Raw genomic sequence first — 26212 nt, 5'->3', positions numbered from 1 at the left:
TCAACGCTACCCGCATACGCATGGCTGTCAGACGGCTGACTGAACGCTGCCAGCGACCAAAATATGGCTGGCAGCCATTCTGGTCATCGACAGCCTCGCCGCTGCCAGACATACACCTCAAACGATACAACCGTATCCACCAGTATTTTTCCACATCGTGAGTGTTATGTTTGTTATTTTTGTAATTGCGATTACGGTACATTCATATCACCTGACGTGTAGCTGTTCCGCGTTGACGCTACTCTGTATCCAGGTTTTAAGTTCTCCAAACATGGTTGAATCTGTGTATGGGGAGCTACATTTGAAGAATATTCTATCGTTTATCACCCAATGTGGTAAAGAGCTGTTGTCAGAGGGTTCATCGTTCTTCCAGGATTAGATGAATCCTTTCTGTAACAATTGACCATAATTTTTTTTGACATCCCTTATGGGGTGCCGAATTTCGTCATACATTCTTTCGGAAGCGCAGAATGGTGTCCGTTTTGTCAAATCTCTAAACTCTCCCTGGGGTTAAAGGTATTTATTAAATGTACATTTTGGCACCTGCAGATCGTTCAGTATCCTTCCGGGGATGCAGAATGATATGTTTCTTTTTTTCTATGTTCCTTTTATCCTTCCCTTCCCATCAGGAAAATGATCAGAAGTCACGGCACGGCACAAAACTTCAAATCACCAGGGGAACGAGCCACGTGAGCCAATTAGTTCTAATTCTTGATTCTGATTCTTGATTTCCTGAGAGTTTCAAGAACAACCGAATTAATATCAATTTTTGGTAATCATTTTTGACAGTTACATTTTTTTCGAGTACAGTCTTTATGGTTTTGGACTTTGGACAGCTTTTTCGTGTAACTATATTATCCAGTAATGATTGACAAAATAGAAATGTTAAATAAAAAAAATCATTGAAGATAATTTTCAAGTATTTTTTCAAAATTCTTAAATTTTTAATACAAACATATTTTCAGAATGCCCGAAGGAGGCATCAAAGTTCGTACCTAATGTTGAACTAGTTTAATGTTAACGACATCGGAGCCGATGCCACGAATTTCATCAGTTCTAGTTTGGAATTTGTTTTCGATTCGAGCGACAGTACTGGTACTTCTATAATTTACAGGTTTACTTAATAAAGCAAAACAATTATTCACTAATGCGGTATGGATGACAAAACTAAAATATTTCAGCATGTACATCTATGTATCAGACGGAGTAGAAATTAAGGAAAACATCATTCAAAACGATGATAAATGAGGTGCAAAACAATGGAAAACACAGAAATGCTATTATTATAATTATTATTATCATTATTAGCCAATAGCAAAGCTTGCGCATAGATATTGATAGCGGTTGTGATGCAAAACGGTGGGCCGCAGCGAAGCAGGAATTACACGTTTCATCAATAATATCGCTTAGTATCACGTATTCGGAATAATGTTTGATAGACCCCGACGAGAAAGTCGAAATTCTAACCGACGGCACATCAAATTGAACAAAACTAAGTAAAAATATTATCAATGTTTCGCGCATATTCCGCCAATATTTTGCAATTTGATTCGGTCGTAGTCGATTTGGATTTACGAATACACATTTGTTAGACTGTCGCACCTAGAGGGCATTAAGTTCGCCAGCTTAAGCCGTCCACCGTTACGCCCGGCATAGTCCATGGCTTCAACAGGCGATGACAGCGAAGTCAGACAATCGTCCGGACATTCACCACAGCCGAGCTCCGGTAGTGTATCAATATCACAATTTGGCACAAAAGCAATACTGGACTGCTGTCCGCTATCCTCGCTTCTCGCTAGATCGACCAAATATCTCAACACCTCGGGTGACGATTCCGCAGAGTTATATATCTGTCGCATCAACTCTAGACGATAGCTAATGAGCGCAGAGCAAAGCCAGCCAATGAGTTTTGGTGGGTTGTTTGGTTGAATTTGTAGTGTGTGGTCAGTTTATGGTTACAGGTTAGTAGTTGAAGGTGATAATGATACAGATGAGTGGAAAGAAAAGGAAGAAAAAAATCTATCATTGTCTCTCGTCTGATGCCAAAAAATAATAAGATCGATGGTTAAAAGAATAGAATAGAACTGAACTCAAACTGCTGAACAGATCATATGCTGGGCGATAGTGTAAAGTGAGTGAGAGAGAAAGAGATGTTGTATGTTGAGCCTTTGAGGATTTTTACATGCCAGTGTAAACGCTCATGAATGTAGCTCTGGCACACTTGGTAGAGTGTTACAGCAGTGGCTTTAGGAACAAACTATACTCAACCACAGACAAATAAAAAAATCAGAAGACAGTGTAAATCAATGAAGAATAATTCATTCGTACCGTAATTTTTCCAAGCTCCAATGATGTGTGGCTCCATTCTTAGTGTCGGTCACTTCGACCGCAACAATTGTGCGAGGAGTAGGACCATGGTCGAATTCATCATCTTGGCCGTTGGTAAGAGCACCACCAATAAGCGGTGATGGTGTAAGTTCCGGGGGAAGCGGCGAGTACAACGTGTCGGTTAGCAGAGTGAATTGGAACTGTACCTATTGTTTTCAAAGTGAATGATTTGTTGAATCAATGCAAAAATACACGCCTTCACTTGTAAAATATACCTTTTTCTTTAATTCCACCGATATAGCATTTGCTTCTTTTAGGAATATAGCATTTCCCCATAGGTCATCGCGGAGCGAAGTGAATTGGTGGAATCTCCACTTTCGGAATGCCCATGCAGCCAAACCGGCCTCTCGTGCTGTCCAGCATGACTCGAATAATGGGTTAACTGTTCAATATGAATATTGTTGTAATTCAGAAATCATTGAACGGTTAAAAGGAAATCTCACCAAAGATGTCTTCCTCTTGGTGGAAATCTTCTGGGCTATAACTGCTATACATCGACATAGTCATCGATTGTTCTTCGACCTGCTTCTGTAGTGCATCAATGCGAGCTTCATATGTCTGTATATCAAAAGAAAATAAATAGGCATCGCTTTTTTTATCCAAACCCGCGAACCATTCACTTACCTTGCGTTGTTCCGCAAATTCCTGGTCGGCTGCCAGTTTCTCCCGTTTGTATTGTTCCTCCAGTGCACATAAACGTTTTTCCATTTCAACTTTCAAATCAATACCCTGCTTTTCCAATAATTCACACTGGGCAAAGTTCCAATCAGCCACCTCACCGTTGGAGCCCGGTGTTTCACAAATATCTTTATCTTTCGTCTTTTCCCGTTTCTCGCGTGCCTGTTCCGGATGAGTAAAACGGAACACATGATTCCGACCCAGAATAACGCGCGATCCGGTTTGAAGAACCTCCGGTTCCGTTAGTTTTCTACCATTGAGATAAACCAGTGCGTCCTTATGAGGAACCAAAGTGACAACCGCATCCTTGTTCTCAAATACACAGTGCTCTTTTAATATATGAGAACCCGACAGCTGAATATCCTGAGGAACATTTGCTTCCGATGTTCCGAGGCGAGTTAGACCTGGAAAAATATGAAAGTTTCACACTACCATTTTCGGATGACAACAGTCCGTTTCTTACCATCCTTTATGTAGTACAGCAAGCACTCCGACAATGTTGGATCCTCATTCAAGTTCACCAGATGGGGCGACTTCTTCGGCGAGAAAACGCCTACGGTGATACCGTCCTCCTTGACGGCAACACCCATTTCCGCAAAAACAGCCTCCCGTTGGACGCGAATCTGTTCGGTGCGCTTCAATTTTTCCTCCCACGTTTCGTTCAGCTCGGCAATTAGTTTCTCGCTGGCCTGCAGCTGATCGACCGCCATCTCGGTGCTGGAACCGGTACGTTTGCGCAGCCGGTTGGGGGAGCAAATCTTTTTCTCCATTTCACCGATCTCACCGTCGGTGTTTGCGCCATCGACGCCACCGCAACCTCCTCCACCACCATCGCCCTTTTCCATTTTGATGCACTCGTCCTCTGCAAAAGGATAGATGTTAAAATGTTGGGATTCCATGTTTTCCAGCATGATTCGCTGCGATGAGCATAGGTGAAAGAACAGTTTTAGTTATGACGAGGGTGCGTTAGACTGAACAATGATTTGAGTTAGATTTCGAATCTCTAAAAAAAATTAGCGCAGAAGTTTTATTCCGATCGAACTTTACTACCCATGCTTGCATATCAGTCCCATATGGCAAATCGACATGTCGAAAAACTGATGATACAATTTTTTTCTCGTTTTTGCCTTCCTCAAATAGAAAAGTTATGCAATCACTTGAAAAACTGACTAGTAAAAATTGTCCCGGAGTCAGCCGTTATCAGTAGGCACCTAAACAAACCGATTCCGGCTATCCTGGTTCCCGGTTCCGAAAGTACCGAAAATAGTTGTCATATATTCCAAAATGGATCTAACTTACTTTTCTCAGCGATGTTTTAACCGATTTTCACAAACTTAGATTCAAATGAAAGGTCATACGGTCCCATACGAAATTCCTGAATTTCATCCGGATCCGACTTCCGATTGTCTAATATTGTTTCCGGTGTGTTTAATATTGTACACCATCACTTAAACCGGCGAAAAAGAAACCGTAAAAAATTTTCTAAACTGGACTCAAAACCGTTATTCCCAATCTTAGGGTCAAATGAAAGGTCTTATGGTCCTACCAAAAATTACTGGGGATACAACAAAAATTTAAATCGTCGTTTAGAGTACGATGACAAAATCGTATAAAATCTTCAAAATTTGAATCAAAACTGGTAGAGTTTTTACGTCATGTTAGTTGGTGGCCGTACGAACCGACTTCGATTATACCGGCTTTCAGATTCCGGTGCTGGAAGTACATATAATAGTGAACCCAATTCGTTTTCCGAATTTTTCGCGCCACAAAACTCTAAATCTTATTATTGCTCGAAAAATTGGTAATACACTAATATTTGAATACATGAAATTTCCAGTAAATGGGACTTCTGCATATGGGACGGGTACTTGGCAACTGGGACCAGACAGGAGTTGATGTTTTTTTAACATTTTACTGGACAAACCCAAAGTTTTTGTATTGCAATTTTTGAAAGTATATTAAGGATAAAGATCATTCATTCAGTTTTTCAAAAAATGGTGAAAGTTGATATAAGACTGATATGCGAGTATGGCCAGCTTAGATCTTGACTTATTTCGATTCAAAACACAAACAGTTTTGTGAAGCTGAAGCACACGCTCTAACATTAAAGGTGCTGTGAAAAATATCAAGGTTTTTTTTTTCAAGTGAATTTATTTTCAACAATTTCCATTGAAATTGTAAGTACTAGTACTTTAACTTTAATGACATACTCCGAGAAAATGCATAAATTTATATAGCAAATTTTATGATTCCATTAACTTGGAGAATCGTAATGCATCACAAACAGATCACAATGAAAAGGTAATCTATTTTCTCTTAAATCAAGCCTAAACTTAATTATGACATAGGCGCTTTTATAAGCAGTTTTATGATTTTCTCAATTGTTATCTCTGTTAATGTAAAAATGTCATAATTTTGACTTATGATTTTCATCATTGTAAAAATTGCGAACGTGGAATGAATATTGGGATCGAAACTTTACGGTTACTTGAAAACAGTTACGACAATTAAATGAATTAACCTTCTAACTTATTTTATTCCAGCCTTTGAAACAAATTTACTTCGGAGAGAATATTCATGCATCAATAATGTATCATAACAAAACCTAAACCAATGTTCTTTGGATTAGAACGAGAAAGTTATCTTGTTTTTGGAAACTACAAGTTGTCGAAATCGCAAATATATGATGCGATTAATTTTTAGTATGAATTGGTTCATACTGAAAATATATTCAAAATATTTTTTCAATAGTTAATTCATGAAATGTATTGCAAAAACAATTTCTGGATTAAATTACTGAACAAAATTTACGATATTTATAGTGATTCTAGCGTGAATAATGAAATTCATTCAACAATTTTTGTGAATTTCATAAGACAATCTAATGAATATCTGAAGTAAAAGTTTTGAAGAATTTCCCCTCTACATCATAAGATAACCTTTGTGGAATACATTTATAATCCTTTTGTCTGAACCTCACAATTCGTTCTTACGGCCTTTTCTGAATGTGGTGCAAAGCACATGGCTTGCTGTTGTTGGTAGTCAAAACTTTGAAAACTCCTACTGCTACTCTAGAGGCGTTACTGTGCATTGCTCCACTACATGTGTTCCTAAAACACTGTCTTAAGGTTACAGGGCTTTGGAACAGTAACCCTATAGACTATGCTACAAGCCACACTCTCTTGTGGATGAATCTATACTCGCCCCTAGTGACCTAACTCTTACATGCAGTTTTCCTTACAAAACATTCAATCCGCTTCGTGAGAAATGGTTGTCTGGTTGTTTGGAACGACAACTTGATGAACACATAGTTTGTTATACGGACGGTTCTCTGTTGAATGGTCGTGCTAGTGCTGGTGTCTACTATCGTGAAATGAGGCTAGAGCAGTCTTATTCACTTGGTAGATACTGTACTGTGTTTCAAGCAGAAATCTACTGGATTCTGTGTGGAATACAATCGGCACTTCAGCAGCTAAAATTAAAGGAATGAACCCTTATTGACCTTAAATAGGTTTTAGCAGATTGTTTGGCATCCTTTATGGGGTACCGAATTTACTTCTGCTCGTACATACTGCGAATCGTTCTGCACTATTCCGGGAATGCAGAATGGTGTCGCTTTTGTAAAATCTCTAAATCCTCTCGGGGATTGGAGGTTTTACTAACTGTGCATTTTGGCCCCTGCAAATCGTTCTGCATCCTTTCGGTGATGCAGAACGATTTATTTCTTTATGTTTTGTGCTGTTTTCCCACCTCGCCCACTTCACAATTTCCTTCCTTGTTCCTTTTATCTTTCCCTTCCCATCGGGAAGTTAATGAGAAGCTAGGGCAAGGCACAAATCTCCAAATAACTAGAGCCAATTAGTTCTGATTCCTGATTCTAGATGTTACTTGGCTTGCAGTAGCTAAATTCACTTCTCAAAAACTAAAGTGATATGTTTCCACCTTTCTATACCACGATGCATTAAATCCTTATTTAAGTTTTTTCTCGATTGAGAAACAGGGTGATTTCTTCAAACGAACAATTTTCCTGCAACTGAGTTGGAATTTAGAATTAGTCAACGAAATATCATTGACACACTGTTAGCTCCGCAGTTCCTACAGTGCTACTGCCTCAGCAGTCGGCGTACGACGATAGTTTCGCATCAGTAATTGACAAACTGCAGTCGTCAAAAAATTCCCCAGTTATAAGCGAAATTTAGTAACGCCCATATGTCAGCAGTCATGCCCTGACCAGAGCGAATTTTGGATAAAATGTTGTAAAATCTGGTGCGTTGTTTAGCTTTCTGCTATCTTGCCAATAACATTTTTTTTAAATCAATTTTGTTTGCTTTCTTTTTCACATAAGAATCGATAATAATAGGGATTCAAAAATTTTGGATTCTTTTTGCACTAAGAACACATAGTTTTTTCAGTCTTTAAAAAGAATGAGAAATCGTTGTTTTTAATAGAATGGCGTGCATATCTCTACAGTTCTTCCTGAAATTTAAAGAAAAATAGTTCCAACATGCAGAAATCAGTGAAGAGGTCTATTTCGTATTACACTGATCTTGCTAAAATGTAATGAAATATCGTACGTCATCTGAATTTTACTTTAATACATTCAAAACGAGAGCGATAATATAGCATATAAGTTTGACTAGGTAATCCAAACTTATATGCTATATTATCTACGATCCTAATCAAAAAACTATTTGAAAAACAACAAGGGACAGCCCTATTGGGTTGTTCAAACTATTGACGCAGGACTATACAACGACTGTCAACATCGCTATAAACATTTGTTTTAAATATTTGATTCAATTCGAAAATAATTTTTTGACATTTTTGGGTACCCTGAGAAGATGTTTGAAATTCAAGAGGATAATGACTCGAAGCAACGGAGCCGCCTCTGTAGCGCCTCGAAGGCAGACAATTGCCGTCCCAATATATATATATATATATATATATATATATATATATATATATATATATATATATATATATATATATATATATATATATATATATATATATATATATATATATATATATATATATATATATATATATATATATATATATATATATATTATTTTTTTGTATAAAATCTTAAATCTAATAATAGAATATGTCACAATTATGTTCAAATCACTGTACAGTCTGACACCCTCGTGCCAGCAGCTAGTTGTCAGCTGTAGATGCTTTGTTAGAGATAGCGTTGTCGTTTGAGTGTATAATGGTAACAAGCATTGGAAGCCACATTCAGGTATGTACGTATGTACAGGTTAGGCTATTTATTAAACCAAAGAATAAAAAAAATAGATTGGCACCGCAATAAAAAAATATATCCCTATTTGCTTGTTATATAGGTCAACGATAGAAGAGGGTGTGCAATAAGGAACTTAACAAAAACCGAATGAAATGATCAACTGAATGTAACTCATGTCAAAAAATGGTGGAATGATATTGATAGATGGAAAGCTTCACCCTACGAATATTTATAATTTTCAAGCATTGCATAAAGGTAAACAGTACGAAGGGTTGTTCAAAATCTTTTCTGAATCCATTTATTTGGATGACAATTTGATGCTAGACATTTCTGCCAAAAAATTATGCCAATAATCGTCGATCGCATACTAAGCAATAATTTGGAGTGTCAAATTCCAAAAAGAAGAAATAATATGCCGAAAAATGTTGGATGTAAATTTCTTTTTTGCTTTTGTCCAACCCTGATGCATTTGACTGCTGATATATGTAATATAAGTTACGATATCGGTTAAAAATGATTGTTTATATATGAGTTGCAATACGACACCAATTATTTAAAATACACAAACTAAAGCAATATGAGAAATAAACAAAATAATCATAAAGCTTGGATTTTGCGTAACGCAATACCATTTTGAATCGTTTGATTAGTCTCGCAGGAGCCTAACTTAGACACAATATCCAAACCTGAATAATTGAAATGACTGGTACAGTTCATTGTACGTTGATCTCTGAGGCGTGGTGAATAACACAAAGAACAAATCCGTAATACAAAATCAACAAGTAAATAGCTAATTGCTTTCTTGCTTAGCATTCGACGTTCTACTTACTATTAGCATCTCGCTTTTCACAAACCACTTTACCGTCCGGTCCTACAGGAAAAGTGTACGTCAAGTGTTTGTTTACAAAAATAACATTTAAATGCAAATGATTCCTTAATGTTAAGTTTAGATATGTGGAACCTTGCGGTTTCAATTTTGGGTACCTAACCGGTCTAGATTTTTTGTTATAGGAACTAAAACAATGATCCTTGGAATGAACGATCGATTATTTTTTATTCTTCGAAAAAACTCAAAAGTGAATGAAGTAGTCCACGAATAGGAGAGGATTAGGAAGAAAATTCTAAGTAGTAACTAGGATCCGCCCTGGAAAACGTCGGTGCCATTCCAGTGCGGATTGAACGCGGGTTGCGATGAATCGATTAGATCGGATTACGTACGATGGGAACAGGGAAATAGTTGCACTCACCTTCTTGCACCTCGATTCCCTCTGCCTTGAGCAGTTCGCGAAGTTTCTGAATCTCCTCCTTGAGCTCGCGAATAAGTTTTGCGTTGGCATCCTCGTTGACGACGGCTTTGCAGACAATCTGTTTGGCACGGTCAGCATATCTATCAGAATGCAAAGAGGTAACCAATAACAAACCAAGATCCGGAACATTTTAGCATGTCACTCACCTCAGGGTGCTCAACGTTTCGTCATAGTTGATATCGGCCGGCGATATCGCGGCTATCATAGCCGTTTTGGAATTTCCACCGAGATTCTCGCGCAACAACCATGTCAACACGGAGTCACGATACGGTATGAAGTCGGCCTTTTTGGATTTTTTGCTTTTAGACGCCTATTTCCGCCAGACCACATCGGAACGTGCAGGAAGAGATAACCGAGAAAAGTTGCATTAAAAATGATGTCTTGACAAATAATTAATTCGTTCCAAAAGATGTGAAATATTTATCCGAATCCGAATAGAAGTTTACAATAATTGATTTTACCGTACTGAAGTCAATTCTTTGCATTTCATTTCACTGTAAATTACGTGAGTACTATTACTGGAAACCTTAATTCGGAAAGAAAGCCGATCTGAATCATTTAGCACACGGAACGAATCCAAAAGAGCGTACGAAAGCATAAGTAATGAGTGGTGAATAAGTACGATTAGAACAAAATATGTTTTTCGTGAGAATGTGTTGAACATGCAAAAAAAATAAACGAAAATAATGCATAATTATGAGCTTGCTGTAGATTTTTCTCAATTTTGTTAATGTGGCGTTATTGTACCAACCCCAATATGTGTATGGCTTTTGAGCAGGAAAATCAAAGTTCAATACTTTCTAATCCAAGCTTTTATCTTAGTTTTGTACTGAAGGAATGAGAACCGGTTGTTGGATGCACACATTCAATTCTTACATTTAGACGTTATGCGATGTGTTTTTACACTCGCATGGATATGTCAGATTCAAAACGCGTAAATTCACACGGATTTTTCCAAGTGTGTAGCTCAAAAGTAATCGAAGGTGTCATATTTGATATTTAGGGTCGCCGAGAAAAAAAACGGACCCGGGGGGATTTAAATACGGGGCCCCTTCGTTTAGTCAGCTAATGAGCAAAAAAAACGACTTTACTCTATTTCGAAGGATTTAACGGCCAAAAAAATAGGTTCCAAGATATCATTTGATTATGAGCAATAAGAAATACTTTTAAATTTTCGAATTTCCGGGGCCCCTGAAAAAGTCCGGGGCCGGGACAATTCCCCCCTCTCGGCGGTCCTGATTGGGGGTATTCTAAAATCCATACCTGGAAAATGACTGCGTGTGAAATTGTACACCTAAAAATTTTATTTTATCACTTTTATCACTTTCCTTTAGCAACCAAACCCCTTCCCCTCGCCAACTTATCACTTAAACATTTTCACTCCACACCTGGGTAAAATCTGTTCCACCACCCCTATTCAGTACTCAGATTTAATGGACAAGTTGTAAGATTTTTGCAAGTACGTCATCCGTTCGAATCTGCATCAAAAATCATACTTCAAAGTAGTGAAAATAATGACAAAAACCGGACTTGCAGTGCAAAAGTCATTCAGAACCATTTTTCTTACAAGAACCGGAAATAAAGAATAAATGAATGAGAATATTACAAACAATTCAAATGCAAAAAGTGAACAAAAACTTTTTTTTTAGTTTCTATTATAGAGGCTTCAACATCAATGTTAATTCACCTCTTCGGGACAGAAAAACTTTCTGACCCTATGTGCGGGGTTGGGAATCGAACCCAGGCAGGCTGCGTGAAAGGCATCGACTTACACATCACGCTATACCCGTCCCCGAACAAAAACTTATTCGGATCTTCCGAAACAAATTCTTTTGTCACGTTTTCCGCATTCAAAGTTTATGGTAGACTATCGCGGCGGACGAAGCATAGTTCACTTGTTTGTTATGGACAGGCCAATCCATGCATCGTGAGGCAGCATCAGTCGGCCCAAAAACCGTACAAGTAATAAACGAATAAAAACATTTGTTCCACAAAAGGACCTGTTAAGTTTCCATACTAATGAGTTTTTTTTATATAATTTGTTGCCAAACCAATTCTACAAAAAGATAAAGCTAGGAATTGAATTTATTTTTTCCGAAAAATATATAACATTTAAAACAGAAATGGGGCATTATATTCAGAGTTTACTGTTTACTTGAACTGTATTTTACACATCTATCAATCTATCAAGCGATTATAGAGATGGCTTCAAGCCAAAAAGTGCTTCGATAAAAAAATATGGGGCGGATGTGGAAGATCAAGGCCAATCTCACAAGTAAAAATCGACAATTTGTCCTTGAAATCATTGAAAGAGACTACGATCCATCGGCGAAGTGGCAGCGAAAAAAAAGTTAAGAAATTCAACCCCCTGAACGCAAGGTAGGCGATGGATTATTAAAGCGTACGACAAACAATTTGTAGTTTTCGTCGGCAAGTCCCACCAGAATGTTCCGAAGAAGTTTCGCAAAGAGGAAAGTCGACAAATTTGTCAAGAAATACCTGGTGTGGTTGGCTATCTGTAGGTGCGGAAATTCAGCATATTCATATTAATAATGAAGAATGTCTCTAGAAGCACCTGAGTTCCAATCCCCAAAATATGTTTAAATCCACTATAAGTAGAACAAAAAAAAATGTTTTCGTGCCAAACGAGGTAAATTCACCGAACTTGTCAGAGCTTTGCTCAAAAGAAAAAGAAATCTGGGGTGGAATCACGTAAGGTGATTATCACCAAGTGATTATCACTTTTGAAAATTTGGAATCATGTAAGGTGATAATCACCAAGTTCTGTCACCACTGCTGAAAGGCTAACATCACTATCAAATGTTGGCATTACGTAAGGTGATAGTCACCACGATTTAATCACCTTCATGTCAAAATGGAGGTGATAGCAATTTAGTCATCACTTTTAGTAGTGATGTGATGTTTTGAGAAGTGGCTTAATAAATTATTGTCCGTTAGGTGAATTTTAAGCCATTGATATAAACATAACCTACCAAAATTGGTCGGAAAGGATAATTTTTTAATAAAATTCGTACTGATATTGTGTCAAAATTAAATACCAAAATGAAAAGTAACTTAGTTTGTATAGTTTAAAGAATTCATAGAATAAACGGTAGTATTTATCAATTAAATCAATACATTTATGTTGTAATTATTATTTGAAGGAACATCATTGAGGTAATCGTAGAGTCAAAGATAAATTGTTTTCTAGAAAAGTGATAAGTTAGGAATATAGACATCTCCTGTTGCACATAACGTAACAACATAAAAAATTTATGCTAACATTTTCAGTAGAATTAGATGGTCGTGACTTAGTGAGCGACATATCAGTCTCGTTCAATTGAACGAGTAAAAAAGATTAAAATGCGTTTTTAATTTTCTTCTTGTGAGTTGAACTAAATAAGGCAATATTTTTGGACAATTAGTTGCTAATCAGTACTGGTGGGTAAAATTTCCAAAATGAAAACAATAGTAAAGTGAATGAAAACTATACACAAAATTATTTAACGGATCTTTCTCATTCGAGAGGAATGCCATCCGTTGTGAAATATAAAGAAGATCTAACAATTCGTGCCATTTCAAAGCTAGTAAATTTATCCCAAAGAACTGACTGTGACATTGATTTCCATTGAAAAATAAAAATCGGCACTAAATTAAACCAAAAAGTGAATTTTTTATTTGTTTGTGCGCAGTTTGCCCTACTCGCGAGACATTTTTTTTCTACGTTACTCTTCGATCCGTACAAATCATCATTGATAAACATGACTCGAATTAATGAAAAGAATCGAAAACTATAGGAATAAAAAATTAGATTTAAAAATATTTTATACGGATGCGGATATACGCCACTTTCATATGTTACTCCTCCTAATATCAACGGTATACGCCACATTCATATTTTATTCCTGAAAAATTGACGTTTCTTGACAGGTGATAAATGGAGTGAAGTTGGTTCAATCACCGGTGATGGTGATAGTAAAAGTGATCAAAAGTGATTCCAAACATTCTGGTGATCACCTCTTTATCACCAAGAGGTGATAGTCACTTATCACCTTACATGATTCCACCCCTGGACATTTTTTAATGAAGTGTGCAGGAAAGATAGCGGAAGTGTTGCATTGGATTTGATAGGTAGCGTTTTAAGTCCATGGTGCAGGCATCTACCCTAAGAGAAGGAGGTTAAATAAACTAGCTTTACAAGAGCATAGCTGATACATATCGATTTATTTCTCTGTAGACAAATTTTGCGCCAACTCTAAAGACTGTCCCAAAAAGTATGGACGCAATCAAAAACCGCTCCCATTTCGCAATGGTTCAGAATCTGTCAATTTTTATGGCTGCGTCCTGTTGTTTACACTCTTCTCTAACCACTTGTGCAATTGTTTATTCGTTTACATTAGTCTGTTTCGAAATGCGTGGACTTTCAGCAGAACAACGTCGAAAAATTGTGTACAAATGGTGCACAGAACGCGGACTGTCACTGAGAAAGATAGCAAAAATGGAAGGAGTAAGTGAAAAAGCTGTGCGAAATGCAATCAGGAAGTTCGGTGAGGATAACACCTTTGAGGATAAACCGAAAACGGGTTGAAAAAAAGGTCCTGCTAACCCTCAGTTGGATAAACGTATACTGAAGGCGTTCGAGCAAAAGAAGGAGGTTTCATTTCGGGATGTGGCCAAAAAAGTGGGCACTTCGAAGTCAAATGTTCTTCGTGCTAAAGAACGTTTGAATCTTCGAACTTATAAGAAGCAGAAACAACCAAAACGTAGTCCGAAACAAGAAGCATCGATCAGGCCGAGGGTTCGAAAGCTCTAGAATACGATTCTCATCCGAGACATCGATTGAAGTCGAAAAATTTGGTAAGAAAGCTATGATCTGACAAACAATTTGTAGCTGCGGTAAGATTTCGAAACCCTTCATCACCACTGCTTCAATGAACAGCGAAACATACATCAAGGAATGTTGCAAAAACGACTTCTACCCATGATTCGAAGCCACAAGGATCCTGTTGTCTTCTGGCCAGATGTTGCTTCTTGCCACTACTCGAAATCAACGGTAGAATGGTATACTACCAAAACGAAGGCACATCTTCGGAAACATGTTTCAGCAGCCGAAACCATTCAACAGTTCGAAAATGATTGGAAAAAACGTGTCAAAACTTGTCGCCAAGAAGTCTGTACGGAATTTAATGAGGGACGTTCGCAAGAAGGTGCGCCAGCTTGTCTACAATGGTTAAGTAGCAAATGTTGAGAATAATATTCTGTTGTTGTAGTCTAATATTATCAGTATATCGAATAAAATTTGAATATCTAACACTTGTGTATTATTTACAGCGAAATCAAAGTGCGTCCATACTTTCTGGGACAGTCTTTAACAAATGTTTGTAGCACTCTCTCAAATTTGAATGAAACTTTCTGGACATGTAAACTTTGTCACAAAACGCCAATTTGCATACTTTGTTTTTTCAAAATTTATCTAGACTGTATTTTCAAAAGGGCCCAACTTTTTTTAACCTTTATTTTTTGAATAGTTATTGTCGAAAATGACAAGATCGATTTTTTTTGAGTAGGGTAAGTAATTTTTTTCGGTATTATCATACGAAAATTAAACTCATTTTGTAAATATCGCTAGCACAACCATTTTTTGTAGGATTTGACATTTTCATACCATATTTTATCGCAAAAAATTATTTAAAAAGTGAACATGTCCAGAAAGTTTCATTTATATCTAAGAAAGTATTACCAATTGTTTTTTTTTACACCGGTTGATTTGCGCTTATAAACGATTTAAGGCATTACTTTTTTTGATTCGCTTGGTAATTTTTAAACATGTGGTAACAAATTGCCCAGTAAACTACAACGTTCCTGGATACATATTTTTTAGTGAATTTGATCTCTCGAGTAATCGTTTATTACTCTAACATTAATAATCGCATAAGATGTTTCAAACTTTTAATAAGGTTTTTCCCATACGATAACCTACAGTTCGTGCTCGCATCTCATCAGACGCAGTCGACAATTGCTTACGGTCGAGACGATAGAAACAAAGACAATACAGTGTAGTGAACAATAGAGTGTATGAAATGGGCAAATACGATTTAACAAAGCCTGAAAGTTGGCCTACAAGGCCAAATTCAATTTGTATTGATTTCAAGCGCTGCAAAGTTAGACCAGCAGCAACCGAAATTGAAATCTTGCTCAAGGAACGAATGCATCTAAACGTTAATGATGTAAGTGAGATTCAATTCAACAAGGCGTCTAACTGTGTGTACATTATGTTCAAACGTGAAAAAGATGCAATTGCATTTGCTTCGGTTAAAAACGGGGTGCACAGTATTGATCATGACAATGTTAAATATGAAATCCCTGTGTACATGGTGGACAATGCCATAGAAGTACGCGTGCATGACCTTCCCCCGCAGACCAGCGATGGGTATGTTCGAAAAAGTATGTCGCAGTACGGTGAAGTTTTTTCCATTGAAAGGGAAGTATGGCGGAATTTTTTCCGGGTATCCGGAATGGCGTGCGAGTGGTACGTATGCAACTACGTAAAGCAATTCCATCTTACATCATTTGTGATCAAGACGGGATACATCCGTGTAAAACGCTGATTACGTATGAAAATCAACTGGTTACATGTCAGTTTTGTGAACAACCTGCACACTACGGCAAACCTTGCACTGAAACTGCAAAAAGGACATCTTCAAACAAAAATAAGGACAACCGCCCAACAACGGAAACTAGTGAGCGCAGTACTCGTGTTGTACCATCAAACCCACCAGCAACTGCAATTAATGCACAACAAGGCGCGTCTACAGCAACCAACAACCAACCCAAGAATGCGAATTACAAGGAAAACGAAGAAAAAACGGAAACCAAAAACGATACCACTGATGCGGCAATGGAGGACGAGACGAGCCACGAACAAAGTGCCCCTCACTCATCGCAAGATAAAAATGGAAGCTCTTCTCCCCCTAGAAAAAGGGTGACAACGAGATCCCACGGTAAAAAAAATTATTTTATCTAATAAAAACATGGCTCATTCGGCCACGTAAAGCTTGTACGCAAATTGGCCTGAATAAAAAAAAATTATAAAAAAAAACCTTAACCTACAATTTTTATCAAAATCATGAAATTTTGATCAATTTCATTCAGTTTCTCTATAGAGTGTACCGTTGATAGCTACTCTCTTAGGCATTTGTAATAGGAAAAATCTTAACCGATCGAATCGCGTATTGAAATACTTTTGTTACCTTTGGTTTCATTTCGATAATTACCGCTGATTTTACAACCAATCTACACACTAAACTTAATTCGGTAATTGTTGCATCTTTTGACGAATTCAGAACAGCCAAACCACCGTACATTCTCATTCTACTGATATATTTGCACGATCAGCACACCTAACCATTTGTTGACAGCAGTAGCTAATGGTACCGCTGTGATGAAATATTATTTTCAATGAAAAAATCAGCTACCGAACAGGTGAGATCGTTAACCAAATTTAAATGTGTAATGTTTCGTAACAACTGTCGACTCACCGCGCTTTATCGTATAAATGCTGAATATCATGTTGGATAAATCATTGTTTTGAGCAAGGTAATTCATGTTACTTTTAACGCTTTCCGATTAACTTCTTTAACTGCAAATATTAACTTCTTTCAGAAGAAAGCATTGTCGCTTACTGCCAACAATTGGTACAAGATAAAATTTGATAATTGGATTCTCCAGGGAGGATAATAATTCGCAACATCGAAGCAAGCTAAGTGGCTTGTGGAAGGGTGAAGCCAGAGTGAGAGCGACAGGCGACGCGTTGCGATGCGATGCGTAACGAGAAAATTTTCAATGCTATATAGTAGCCATAGTAAAAGCAACTAGAAGTGATGCTCAAAAGCACCAGAGGAAAAAAATTGACATTTTCATTCGTTGTTAAAGTTTCAAAAGAATGGATTCGGACGAAGAGTTTTTTATGTCCGAGGGCGTACGCAACTGTTTCTTCGGAAATCATAAAAGAATTCGGAATTCATCCCATTAATCGAAACAGTAGAAAGTTCGGTGAATATCACCATTTGTATAAAGAATTGTTCACAGATTCTCAAAAATGTCATGACTGTACTAACCAGTAGCTCCTAATATTTCCAAAACTTCTTCACAGGGACCTGTTTCCGGTAATTACGATATTGTTGATCCCAGAGCGCATTTCGTTTTAAAATAGCACCGATTAGCGCTTCAACATCAATCGAATTATTTTGTTCCGTCATGACAAAAATCAATTCAACCTCTGTTCGCTCGTAAATCGCGTGAAAAACTTTGCACGTGGTGCTTGGTCGCTTGTCGCGCTGAAAATCGCTCGTCGCTACGCAACGTATCGTATTTACTGTGGCATGCATGTTTATTTTTTTAAATGGACGAAATTCGGTCGTGCTTCGCCATGCGGTCCTTTAATATTCGCATCGCTTCGCGTCGCTTGTCGCTCCCACTGTGGCTTCACCCGAAGGTGCAAGATGGTGTTGTGACATTGGACTGGCCGTCTAAGTGACTTATGGGGCTCAAATGAAGATAAAGTTTACGAAGAATTTACAAAATTGTAAAGTCGTTTTCAGATGAATACCTCGAAGGTGCCTAGCCATTATGAACGCTGATGGTGATGCTATGAATGTATTTCTCATGCACTATTCTGATATTCAGTCTATCATTTTCTCACAACAGTGACTATGCTCTTATGTAACCGACTGTATTTTTACTTAATCACGGTAAAAGCTGAAAAAAACATAGCGTCACGGTAAAAAAATCGGCTTGAAGCAGTTTTACCACAACTTTTGCTATAGCTGAAGCATCCACTCTACTGAAAGCGAAAAGCAAAATCGAAGTGATCTCACAGCGTCAACTCGACTCAGATATTCATGCAGCGTTAAGTTTTCAATACGTACAAAACACCCAAATCGAGCATATTCTGAAAACACGGATACCACGTGACAGTTCCTGCTTGATGCAGATTTACTCTCATCATTCGCTATGCCAAAAGGGTGTGCAAGTGCATAATTCCGATGGGAAAGGAAAATCCCTTCAAAGCAAGAAAGCATAATGCAGATGACTATTCGAGATACTTACCGACTGCAGTCGGATAATGTTGATGATGGTTTAATTTAAGTTTAAGTTTTCGTAGGAGTAGTTGATAGAATGTGTGAAGATGAGTTGATGTGTTGTTGTAATGTTGGGGCAGGAGGCGAGCGAAAAGGTGAATAAAATTGGAAATCGTTAAAACGTGATCGTTTTGGCTGAGCGTAAATGGTGAATCGGAACTTGAATTAAAAGTAAAACAATAGAAATAGGTGAGTGAGCCTTGAAGTGACACTTCACATGAATAAATGTATATCATAAAAAAAGAAAAATGAAGTAGTCCTGGGGACTGTGTAAGATCTCACTTACCATTTCGGCTAATGCGGAAATAACCTTGCCGAGCGTGGTCAGACTCTTGTTGATGTTGGCGCCTTCTTTCAGTCGCGTGCCCTTGGCCCCGGTTGAATCCGCCCGTTCGGAGCCGGCCAAATCGACCAGGCTTATTTTGGAAACCTTCTCCGTCTCCAAACTGGTCATTTTATCGACACGTCGTTGTGTAAAGAATATTGTAAACACAGCATGGGAGCGTGAGCTCGTTTCATTCATGTTGGTAGCGGCAACAGTTCTGTTACAATTCAAAGAGTAGAAAACATCAAATCATCATTAGTTGGCTGTGCATAGTTGGTTGTATGTGGGTAAAGAAACGGTAAGAATGGTTAAGTCACCTAGCCTTGTTGCCCTCGTCGATAAGATCGTGTATGTCCTGATAATTGGTCACGGCTAATTTCGACAAATCTTCCACATAAGGTCCGAGAAGCGGATGTTCTCGCACTTTAAGATTTCCTTTGTTCTTGGGATTCAACAAATCCCTAACCCGTTCACAATAGATTTCCATGTAGGACACTTCGACAGAGTATTTTAAATCATCCGTCTCGGTTTCCTGTATTCGGCGGAAAAGATCTTTACATATCATCGGGATAACACCCTCTTGACTTTCTTCCTGTTTGCCCATCATTGTGTAAGACTTGCCAGCACCAGTCTGCCCATATGCAAATATACACACGTTGTATCCATCGAACGAATGTTGCAGCATTTCCTCTCCAATGTCTGAGTAGACCATTTCCTGGGTGGAAAATTCCGCATCCCGAGGCTAGAATATGTGAGAAACGGGACAAAAAAAACGTTAACGACTCAATTCCCAAAGTACAACAGCTGTTCTGGTGCAACTTACATCATGTGACCAGTACGAGTAATCGTAGTTGAACCGCTTCACCGATTCACTCGTGCCCGGCGGCACCTTTGGATTTGTAATACATGTCGTATTGCCGCTCATCTCAATAATACATTTGGACTCACGTCCGATTTCACGGGAGTTGAAGGGTCGCACTCGGACCGCCACCTTCACGGACGACATGACGGCGAGAGGCCCTTTTGGCCTAGGCGGACGCTTTTACTTTACTGCAAAGAGAAACAATAGAAACCATTTAGTCAAACACGGATGCTTACTTCGCTTCTTTATTAAGGAAAGCGATTTCTTTGTTAAAGTCTATTCGCACTATTCCGGGACGGCCGAGACGGGGCCATCCGGGACGATCTAGGACGTTTTTTTTCCTCATCGGCGATGACTGAGCTGCCGGCGTGTGCATGTTCCGGATGGTCCCATCCCGGAATAGCGCGAATAGACTTTTATTCTGGAACTTCAACGAAAAAAAAACAATACGAAAAGACAACGTAAGAAAAGAGCACTACTGCACTAGATCTTCAAACAAATTCATTTCATTTTCCATTCAATTGGATGAGACGGGGTGCAAACTCGCGTGGGTTGCTGTAATACTTTTTGCAGTGCTCATTCCTGGAACGGATCATTTAGAAACCAACCGATGGATGGGGGTAAGTAAATCCAATCTCACTTTTGGAGTCTACGCCTTTGTTTGCTTTTCATTAAATCCATGTTTGCACATTCAGTTTTACATCCGACACCGATTGGCTCGTTCGTTTCGGACTCACGAATATCCACATCGATACCGACGATTGAATATGCTGGCTAAACAGACTATGCCGGAAGCAACACTGAAACGGGTGTTTAGAACTACCTTAGCGGAACTCGATTGAATTATCACAGCATATGAAGATTTATATGGTTTTTATTTATGGTAATTTTTGTCCGAAAATTTTACAAAAAAGGCAAATCAAGCAGGCAATCTGCAGTAGTAGTTGAAAACCTTTTTTACAAACAAAGCCATTTATCAAAACATGTCGAGCTGCTAGTTGTAGTAAAATTTGGCGAGCTGCCATTTAAGTGAAGAGATGTCACGATGCACATTATTTTAATGAAATGGAAAGAATAGTAAAATGTTGTTCAAGATTTTCTCATGAAATTTCACTACTCAACCTTGTCAATTTAATATTGTCCTATAATATATCCTATATATGAGACAAGTATACTTGGAACGGCAGTATACTACACTCTCGGGTTTTCAAATGACACCAAACAGACTAGGAATTAATAGAAAATTACGATGTGAGTGTTTCGGAAGACCCGAATTTGTCGATTCGCAGGCGCGCATCACAGTTAAACTTACATACAAGATTCATTTTGTTCAGGAATTAAATCCGCTTGACGGTTCCGGAACAACAGGTCGCATTGTTCTTAAAATTTTAAACCGCCATTCAGAGTAAAAGGAAAAAACCTGTTTTAATCTACCTAGTGGTGTAATGATGCCTTTCTCATGTATAATATTGTGGTATTCTATTCAAAAGTTTAAGTGACGGTGTACAATATTGAACACACTTTACCCTATAACTCCGAAACCGGAAGTCGGATCCGGATGAATTTCAGGAATTTAGTATGGGACCAGAAGACCTTTCATTTGAATCTAAGTTTGTGGAAATCGGTTCAGCCATCCGGGCCAATTTTCACTAGTCGGTTTTTCAAGTGATTGCATAACCTTTCTATATGGGAAAGGCAAAAAAGAGTTCCTATAAACATGGCTAGAAAAATATTTATACATTGAAAAGGTTATGCTAGTTCAAGCCCAAACAAACTGTTTTGCCCTTATTCAAAATTCAAAGAAAAGTTTTTTGAAGAATCCCTTAGTGGGAGAAAGGCATCATTACACCATTAGATGGATTAAAACAGGTTTTTTTTACTCACTATTTTTCTCGTCTAGCGAAGATAGGATTAAGCTTCATTTTAGTATCTCTCGTGTTTCTAGTCAGGTCTGCCAGCAGTACTGTACCGTGTAAACTCAACTTTACGTCCACCTGATTTCTCTTTGTTTCAGAACCAAGTATTAAACGACACTTCTCGTAAGTCCTGTCCCCCCTTAATTATACCTTCACCGAGCTGTGTGATATATGTTTTGTACTCCACTTTCAGCGTTCAGCAAATGTTGAACCGCATCGCAATTATGGTACGACCCAGCTCGTAGCTTCATCTCGTCTCGGAGACAACAGAAAGCGCAATCCACATGTACCTATATATGTATGTGATATATTTTCTAACAAACGTCCAGAGCCGTGGCACTGGCTTGACACACATCAGGTGACGTTTATAGTTTTATTATGCACTGCCAAGTGATACCCACTGTTTACTGGGAAATGCGTTGCAGATTAGATGTGGAGAGCACCCAGTAGGACAAAGTTTTGCTTTGAGGAAAAAACTGTTCCACATGCTAGAAATGTAGCTACTTTTCATGAAAATAACTTCACCGAATAATGTGCATGTTTGAGTTCATTTTATTACCTCATAATATAAAACACTGAACCTCACTAGGAGAGTAATATCGCCATTATCCTTTTCCGGACCAAAACTAGAAAGTTTATTGAAACATTACAACATTGCTTTGCTTTAGACTGCAAACTATTGAAATTTATAAAACAAAATCTCCGCAGCCAATTACCCACATCAACTAACACATGATGAAATAACTGTTTACAATTCTCGGTTGATTTTTCAATAGGGCGTATAAGCAAGTGACACTTTCTCTTTTCTTTCCCACGCAAAGTTGAAAATATTCTGCAATTCGACAGTCCCACGACAAAAGGGCCTAACTGCAAATGACAGTTTCTCTTCGTTTACGTTTTCTTTAACGATTTACCAGTTTGATTTTATATTTGACGCCTTACTCTTAGCAAAACTTTCAAATTAAAACTACTAGCTTTCGATTTATATAGGAAACTTTCAAAAAGTTCCAGTAACGGCACAGTAATAATCTAAAGAGAAAGTAAACAAAGAGAGGCTCTCATTTGCAGTTGGGCCCTTTTTGTCGTGGGACTGTAGAATTCTTCATTTATTTTAATACGCATATTTGAAGCACAAACTATATAATTCTAAACAATGCTTCAATTTTCAATCAATTCCAGCTGAGTTTCAAGATCAGAATCTCACCTAATATTGGTTCACTAAATATCTGGACGTAAAAAATCAACTTTATCTCGGGATTATTTTGATTGAATAAAACAGTTGAACAAAATAATGTTTTTTATTTCACTTTCAGACCAACAGTACCAACCGTTATGCCGTTTAGGTTAAAACGAAGGGTAGAATAAATGACATAAAAAAATAACAGGGTTGTATCAGACCGTCAGCTCGGAGCGAAATCAATCTTCAGTTCAGCAACGCCATCGAACGGCACCACATTCAACATATTATGTCAAATGTATGGGTGCGCAGTGCTGCTATTTTAGCGCGCACGAATTTGACATTTCTCTCCCCTACTTCTATGCACGAGATTCGATGCAGACTCGCCTGAGGGCAAAGGATGTTGTCAATGATTTGTTCGGAAAATGTGAGAAGGATATCTTGTTAATATGATGTCTTTGGTTGTATGCAAGTCACAACCGGGCACAATTACATTGAAAATGAAACAATTCAAAGGTTCCCATAATAGATACAAAAATAAAGATGATGGTGGATGTGCTAAACTAAAAACTTATTCAAGTGACCAATTAGAAACTTAATTTAGTTTAAAAGCCTAGATTGTTTGCGAATGAGAAAATGGGCAATTGAACTCTTTCAAAATAAATGATTTCTTTAACCCTCCCCCCATTTTTTGTATTGTGAATTTTTTTAAATAAATCCTTTAACTGGAAGTAAATGATGATGATTTCAAAGTTGCTTTAAAGATCAATTCTGAATACGAACATCGTCCTGTGCAACTCATTTGCACTAAACCGAGGAGGCCGCCTTAAGATTCAGAATTTTATTCCGAATATTTTGAGGTGTTTTACTCCTGGTGGAAAAACAACTTGATTGGTACTGCATAACGATTTATTGTTCTTGTTATACTTAGTTTGGATTTGATCAGACCATGTCAGTTTCTAACTATTCAGTTAGTTTACCTGATTATTGTTTGGTTCAATAAGAGTAGTTTTGGGCTAATGCTAAAATTGTATTTTTGCCGATTGGTCGAGAAAGAAGTATCTACGATTATCTTTATAACACAATCTTGAACTAATTCCATAAACAAGTCATTGTATCGCTTGTAAATGAAGATTCCAGTGTGCACACGACTCCGTCAACAAATGAATCCATTTTTAAGCGTACAATATCGATGTAATGTTTTCAAATCAAGTTCAATGTGGCAAATTCATCAACAAATCACCGAGATACAAGCGCTCTGAATTGGGCCCGAAAATGTTAAATTGACCTGTTAGTCTCCGAAATATCAAAATCTATTGAAGAATTCAGCCAACTCTTCTGCGATCGCACATTCCGTGGTTTAATTAGTACTTATACAGAAATGGTTAGATGAATTTTCAAATTCGAAGAAGTTAGGTTAAGAGCTGTTCTCAAATCTGGTAAAATCTTAATTTTAAAGGCTAGAGTTAAAAAGTTATTGATAGATTATAGTTGATATTAAATTCATTAGTCTATTTGCTAATATTTTATCAAATCTGTATGAAAAATGATAATTTCAGTTTTCAGTCATACGTTTGATGCCAACACATGAATTATCATTTTTTATTCATATTTGTAAGCTGTTACTATCTGCATTCGTTCAAACTCAAGTAAATTGAAAAAAATCGTCAAAAAATGTACTAAATACATGGAATGTCGTAAAACAATCACTATCACGTTATCACGTGGTGACAACACAGATTCGAGATTGAATCAGTGAATCGCTATTGAAGATAGCTAATTGATATACCCAAACAATCACGGTGTGCAGCAGACGGAAAATTGCACCAACACACAATGCAAAAGCAAATATCCAGTGAGCGATTTTTTTTAAAGTGCCCATCTTGCAATGTATGATCGGTTGGTATGGAACATAATCACCTATCTAGGGACAAGGTTTCATCCAAATTCAAAATGTTTGTTGTTTGTGAATCGATTTCTAGTAAATTTCATTAGTGTAGAACTCGATAAGGATTTTTTCAGTATAATTATTCAAAAACTTGACTGATTTTGTAAAAATCACTATTATGAAACTTTTTTATAGGCTTTGTCATTTTTCGACTATTTAAAAATATTGTGCCCTCTTCAAAAACCAGCCTAGATCAATATTGGAAAAAGATGTATTATTCACAGTATTGTCCGTCAAGCAAAGTCTTGGCGTTACATTCCTTAGGTGGAATTTGGCCTTTTCGTTTCAACAAACTTCGCAGCCGATTTTTAGTGTACAGAATCATTGCATGGCTAGTACTATGGATCCTACTGACACTAAGAATCCTTCCAGGTCGGGGCTTGAACATACGACAACTGGATTGTAAGACCAGCATCCTATGCATTGAACCACCAACCCGGGAGTATTGTTCGTCGCTAGCGACAACTTTTTCCCATCTTTCCGGAAATTTTCGGATCCCGGTTCGAAAAAAGGAGTCCTTTTTTGACGCTATCCATGAAGCAATCTATTTTTCCAACTTTTCGAAGGATTGAAAATGTTGATCTGTCAGGCCGTGTGCCATCGAACGGAATAGGTGGAAGTCAGAAAGGGCAACATCCCGCAAATGGCGAGAATTGGGCACATAAACAGACATTTTCGAGCGTGAATAATACGAAAACACTGTCACTTAAACGGCGATGACAATTCGTTAGGCACTGTACACACTCACTTCAAAGGCATTATCATCTATGTATTTTAACCAGCCTCAGCCGGTACAGCCACCTATCGGAAAACGGTGGAAGCAAAGGTGTACACCTGATAGTTTATTATGAAGTTTATTATATTACTTCAAATTGAAAGAGATTAAAAAACAGTTTTAAAAATGTCTTTTGCATAACACTGTAACATTTGAACTTAAGTTAGTGAAAATCGAATCAATCATATATGAGCAGATAAAGTGAGCTCTATTTTAAAGATTTTGACAACTGTTTCCGGTACTTCCGGAATGGAAAACTGGATACCAGTGCAGTAAAATTCGACACATGGAAACAACTAATATGAACTACAAATTGAAACAGTTTTGAGTTCAACAGTTTGAAATTTCAAAAACGTATCGCCCTGTAATTTAAGTACCGAAAGACGAATTTAGTTAAAATCAAAGACATCATATTAACAAGATATCCAGCTCTCACATTTCCCGAACA

At 37.6% G+C, this 26212-nt stretch overlaps 1 protein-coding gene across 5 annotated transcripts in view; it reads right to left on the bottom strand.

The window, feature by feature from the left end:
- LOC131434781 (kinesin-like protein unc-104) overlaps positions 1-26212 on the bottom strand; it is a 115664-nt gene that overhangs the window by 19827 nt on the left and 69625 nt on the right. For 4 of the 5 annotated variants that reach the window (XM_058601921.1, XM_058601922.1, XM_058601920.1 and 1 more), the window contains exons 2-12: positions 19910-20136; positions 19404-19828; positions 19048-19303; positions 9768-9931; positions 9562-9701; positions 9144-9185; positions 3530-3928; positions 3013-3470; positions 2832-2946; positions 2604-2770; positions 2329-2534 (exon numbers count right to left, since the gene is read on the bottom strand). In XM_058601921.1, coding sequence (XP_058457904.1) covers positions 2329-2534; positions 2604-2770; positions 2832-2946; positions 3013-3470; positions 3530-3928; positions 9144-9185; positions 9562-9701; positions 9768-9931; positions 19048-19303; positions 19404-19828; positions 19910-20092 — 2555 coding nt within the window. In that variant the 5' untranslated portion in view covers positions 20093-20136. The remainder of the gene's footprint in view (positions 1-2328; positions 2535-2603; positions 2771-2831; positions 2947-3012; positions 3471-3529; positions 3929-9143; positions 9186-9561; positions 9702-9767; positions 9932-19047; positions 19304-19403; positions 19829-19909; positions 20137-26212) is intronic. The other variant, XM_058601924.1, reaches the window with a different exon arrangement.

Source organism: Malaya genurostris, chromosome 3, assembly GCF_030247185.1.
Source record: "Malaya genurostris strain Urasoe2022 chromosome 3, Malgen_1.1, whole genome shotgun sequence".
Lineage (NCBI taxonomy): Eukaryota > Metazoa > Arthropoda > Insecta > Diptera > Culicidae > Malaya > Malaya genurostris.
Note: the sequence above shows the minus strand (reverse complement) of the source record. Positions and strands in the feature narration are given on the sequence as shown.